We start from the raw sequence: 4,260 nt of genomic DNA on the forward strand, positions 1-4,260 counted from the left end.
TATTCTAATATTCTTAGTAGGGGTGTTCCAAAATACCCGACCTGTTGTTTAGTTCATTTTAGCTAGGTATTAATTTTGCTATTTTAAGAAATAAACAACCCGATTAAACATTCTGGAATCGGGTCGGGTCATGGGCCATCCCTTATGCTTGACACGTACCCAATGACTCGTGAGTGTTTTTTTTTTCTCTAACTTTACTTACCAATTTATCATCATGGGCCATAGGCCACTTGCCAATGATAGTCATTATCTCAAAGGTGAGCCATTCTACATTGATAGGTTCAAAATGGAAAGATCTACCAAAAAAAAAAACCCGAATTGGCGAAGTATTTAAGCACATTCAGGATCATATTCAAAATACGATGAATGATACATAAAACTTAATCAATTAATTAAATATTAAGTTTTGTCTACATTTTAGCTCTGATAAGAGTTTTTTCATTGAGTATTATTACTAATTTACTCAGGATAATTTCAATTTTTTTTTTTGTTTAGTCAAGTGTTTTTGATGATTCATTGTGAGTTTTACTCAAAGCCATCTTATAGTTGATTAACTTGATTCATGATTGGAGTTGCGCTATGCTTTATTTTTTTATTTTTTTTTTAAAGAAAGTCATCTTATAGTTCTTTGATTAGGGTTTTTACTTGCAGCAGATATCTAGCCTAGAGTCGGATACCCTATGACCCGTCCCGGTGAAATCAAGTACCCTTTACCGAGTCGGGTCTAACCGAAAATCCAGGTACTCGAAAACCCAGATATTCCCTCTGTGTTTTTTTAAGTATTACAGTTTGACCGTCACATAGTTTTAGACAATTTAATTGACTTAATTAAAATAAGAGGTAAGTAGAGTAGTTGGAGTATTAAAAAATTGTATAAGAAAGATAGTGGGGTTAATAGTTTATTGAAAAGTAATTATTGTGAGAGAAAAGATATAATAAAAAAGTAGTAGTGAGTTTGGGTGGGGACCATGAGAGGAGGGATATATAATACTTTTAATGTAGCTTTTTGCCAAAAAAGAAAGTGTTTTTTTTTTATGCAAAGGAGGGTCAAGCCTAGTACAAACAAAATTAAATAACAAAACGAGGAGTAATAACTCCTAAACAGTCCTCCCTAAGAGTCTCACGTATTTCGATTGGGGGGCATCGAAATACATGGTTCCCCAAATTCGGACGATTCCTACATTAGCCAACCTATCGGCTACTTTATTTCCCTCTCTATAACAATGAAAAATACTAATATTACTACCAAAGGAGCTGATGATGTTTCTGCAAACATTCAGCAAGTGGACACATTCTCCACCTAGAAGTTGGTAATTTAGGAGAGCTTCAATGCAAGCCTTGTTGTCCATTTGAATTATTATCTTGGTAATGCCTTGTTGTTGTGCTAGTTGAAGTCCCAACTCAAAAGCTAACACCTCAGCTTTGTAAGCATTGCCGCGACCAAAATTTGCAGCAAATCCCTTAATGAAATGGCCTCTGCAGTCTCTCCTCCTCCACCAGCTAGGCTAGGGGAACCCCGTGCTGCACCATCAGTATTCAAAGCAATCCATCCTATAGGAGGGGCAGTCCAGCAAACAAGCACCTCCCTTTTGGTAGGCATGTGTGAGTGAAGTCCATCAGATTCAGATTCTCCCATAAATGCCTTCCAAGTTTCTTCAATTTTGGCTCTTAAGTACCCACCTGTGTCAATTGGAATTTCAGTATTTTTACCAAAAATTTCAAAGTTTCGCCATTTCCATATCCACCATAGAGATACAGCAAAGGTGGTCGGCCATTTTTCAGAGAAAATTAAGCCATAAGCTTTGAGGTTACGAGTGATCCAACTTTGCAAGTCTCCTTGGAAAAAGGACGGATAAAAGGCAGTCCCTCCAACACTTCTCCAGATATTTCTTGCTATAGGACGGTCAGGGAATAAGTGCAGAAGTATCTCCTCCTTGTTATGCATACATCTCAAGCATCTAGGATCATCAGTGAGATGTCTTAGAAGCTTATTAGCATTGCAGAGAACCCTGTTGTGCAGGATAAGCCAAAGAAATACTCTGATTTGTTGTTGAACTGGGGCAGTCCATGCCAAGTCCCATTTGGGGTCTTGTTCAACATGCTCATCATTTTTCATTATAGTCAGAGTATATTTAATCGAGAATCCCCCTGCTTTCGATCCTTTCCATTAACGGAGATCACCCAAATCAGAGTTTTCCATTACCTTGTGAGCTGCTATAAGTTTAAGGACAATGGATGGGAGTAAATTTGCAAAGTTATCCCATTTCCATCCTACCCCTGGCTCTCAGAGTTCTTCATCAATAGTAGCTCCATCAAACACTGCAGGGATGTTGTTGATTATGAGCTCTCGAAGTGGTGTAACACTTATTAAAACACGGAGGGAGTACCTAGATCTAAACATTCCTAATTCTTAGTAAGACAACATAAATATATATATATATATATATATATATATATATATATATATATATATATATATATATATATAAGAACTCAATTTAAAGTAGGAACTTTCAATACTGTACGGCCCAGATTGAAGGGTTGACCCCATATATATAAAAAAATAAAAAATCAGCCCCTTCCCCTTCTACTTTCTCTCTCCTCTTGAGTTCTTCTTCATGGTTTCTTCTTTTTCCCGTTGTTGATTAATGTTCTGCTTATGATGAACAATTCAACCAATCTCCATTGAATATCTTCCTATCAGGTTTGAATTTGGAATTTGGGTAAGTTATAGAACATGATGGGCACTAATTTATTAATTACGAAACTAGCTAGATAATTAAACATGAATTGTAGGGTCTGCCTACTACTGTAACAATTTTTTAATTGTAAAGTGGTCCTTTTATTAATTAATAAGTTGTCTTTGTTTATTAGTTTTATTGTTTTATTATGTCTTTTTATTTAATTTGATTGTTTAAGTTGAACTTATGTTCCACATGCCATTTTTCAGATTTTAACATGGACCATTCATATTCCAATGGTGAAGAATTTGGGAGTGGGCCTACAGAAATTGAGCATTCCACTCCTAACAGAGGAGAAAATCATATGGAAATTGTCAAGGAATGGGTGCCTATGTGTGAGGATGAATTGAAACCAAAAATAGGCATGGAGTTTGAAAGTTTAAAGGAAGGTGAGAAATTCTATAAAAACTATGCTCATCATGTTGGATTTAGCGTCCGTAAGTCATCTAATAAAAAGGGAGATAATGGTGAGAACAAATATAAGAAGCCTGTTTGCTATAAAGAGGGTTTCAAAGTACCATCAACGAACGGGAAGAAAAAATTGAGGAAGAGAAAGTTGACCAGGGAAGGGTGTAATGCCTGGGTGGGATTTAGAAAAAATATCAGAGGAAACTACGAGATTTATAAATTTTATGAAGGTCACACCCATGTCCTTGCCACTCCTAGCAAGCGTCACATGTTGAAGTCAAATAGAGAAGTTACAAGTGTGCATAGATGCTTGTTTAAGTCATATACTCGGGCTAATATTGGAGCTAGTAAAGCACATCGTCTAATGAAGGAGCAAGTAGGTAGTTTTAGGAATGTAGGATGTAATAAGCAAGATTTGAAAAATTTTCAAAGAGATCTGAAAGTTTATATTAATGATGCGGACTCAGACATGTTCATTCAAAATTTCAACAGGAAGAAAAAAATTAATCCATCATTCTATTTTGCATATGAGGTTGATGATGATTTGCATTTAAAAAGAGTGTTCTGGGCCAATGGCATTTGCAAGAAAAATTATGCTTTGTATGGAGATGTAGTGACATTTGATACTACATATGATACTAATCGATACAAGATGATTTTTGCTCCTTTCACTGGGTTGGATAACCATAGACTTTGTGTGTCATTTGGTGCTGCATTTCTTGCGGATGAAAAAACCGACTCATTCATATGGTTGTTTGAAAAGTTTTTGGATGCTATGGGAGGTCATAAGCCTGTTTCTATCATCACTAATTAGGATCCTGCTATGAAAGCAGCAATAAGACAGGTATTTGACTCATCCATTCATAGATTTTGCATTTGGCATATAATGAGAAAACTTTCTAAAAAGGTGGGATGTTCATTAAATAGTGATGATGATTTTAATACTCAATTCAAGTCATGTGTGTATAGTTCAGAGACTCCAATTGAATTTGAGGAGTATTGGAAATTAATTATTGAGGACAAATGTATGCTCTTCTTCAAAGCCTGAGTTGAGGACAGTACAAATAGAGATTTAGAAAGGCATGCAAGGGAAATGTACACCTTCTTAAAT

The 4,260-nt window shown here is 35.7% G+C and overlaps 1 protein-coding gene across 1 annotated transcript; it reads left to right on the forward strand.

Annotated features, from left to right (window-relative positions):
* The first annotated feature begins 2,231 nt into the window (after nt 1-2,231).
* Nucleotides 2,232-3,963, forward strand: LOC145634029 (protein FAR1-RELATED SEQUENCE 5-like). Its single transcript, XM_081685552.1, has 2 exons — nt 2,232-2,355; nt 2,951-3,963. The coding sequence occupies exons 1-2, from the start codon at nt 2,232-2,234 to the stop codon at nt 3,961-3,963; spliced, it is 1,137 nt and encodes a 378-aa protein (XP_081541678.1).
* Nucleotides 3,964-4,260: the final 297 nt, after the last annotated feature.

The sequence above is a fragment of the Chenopodium album genome, chromosome 1 (genome assembly GCF_948465745.1).
Source record: "Chenopodium album chromosome 1, dcCheAlbu1.1, whole genome shotgun sequence".
In the NCBI taxonomy this organism is placed as follows: domain Eukaryota; kingdom Viridiplantae; phylum Streptophyta; class Magnoliopsida; order Caryophyllales; family Amaranthaceae; genus Chenopodium; species Chenopodium album.

Excerpts from the sequence above, each read along its gene's own strand:
- LOC145634029 (XM_081685552.1), top strand. The coding sequence starts at position 2,232 with ATGGATGGGAGTAAATTTGCAAAGTTATCCCATTTCCATCCTACCCCT. Across the intron at positions 2,356-2,950 it reads GATTATGAGCTCTCGAAGTG|ATTTTAACATGGACCATTCA; the intron begins GTGTAACACTTA and ends GCCATTTTTCAG.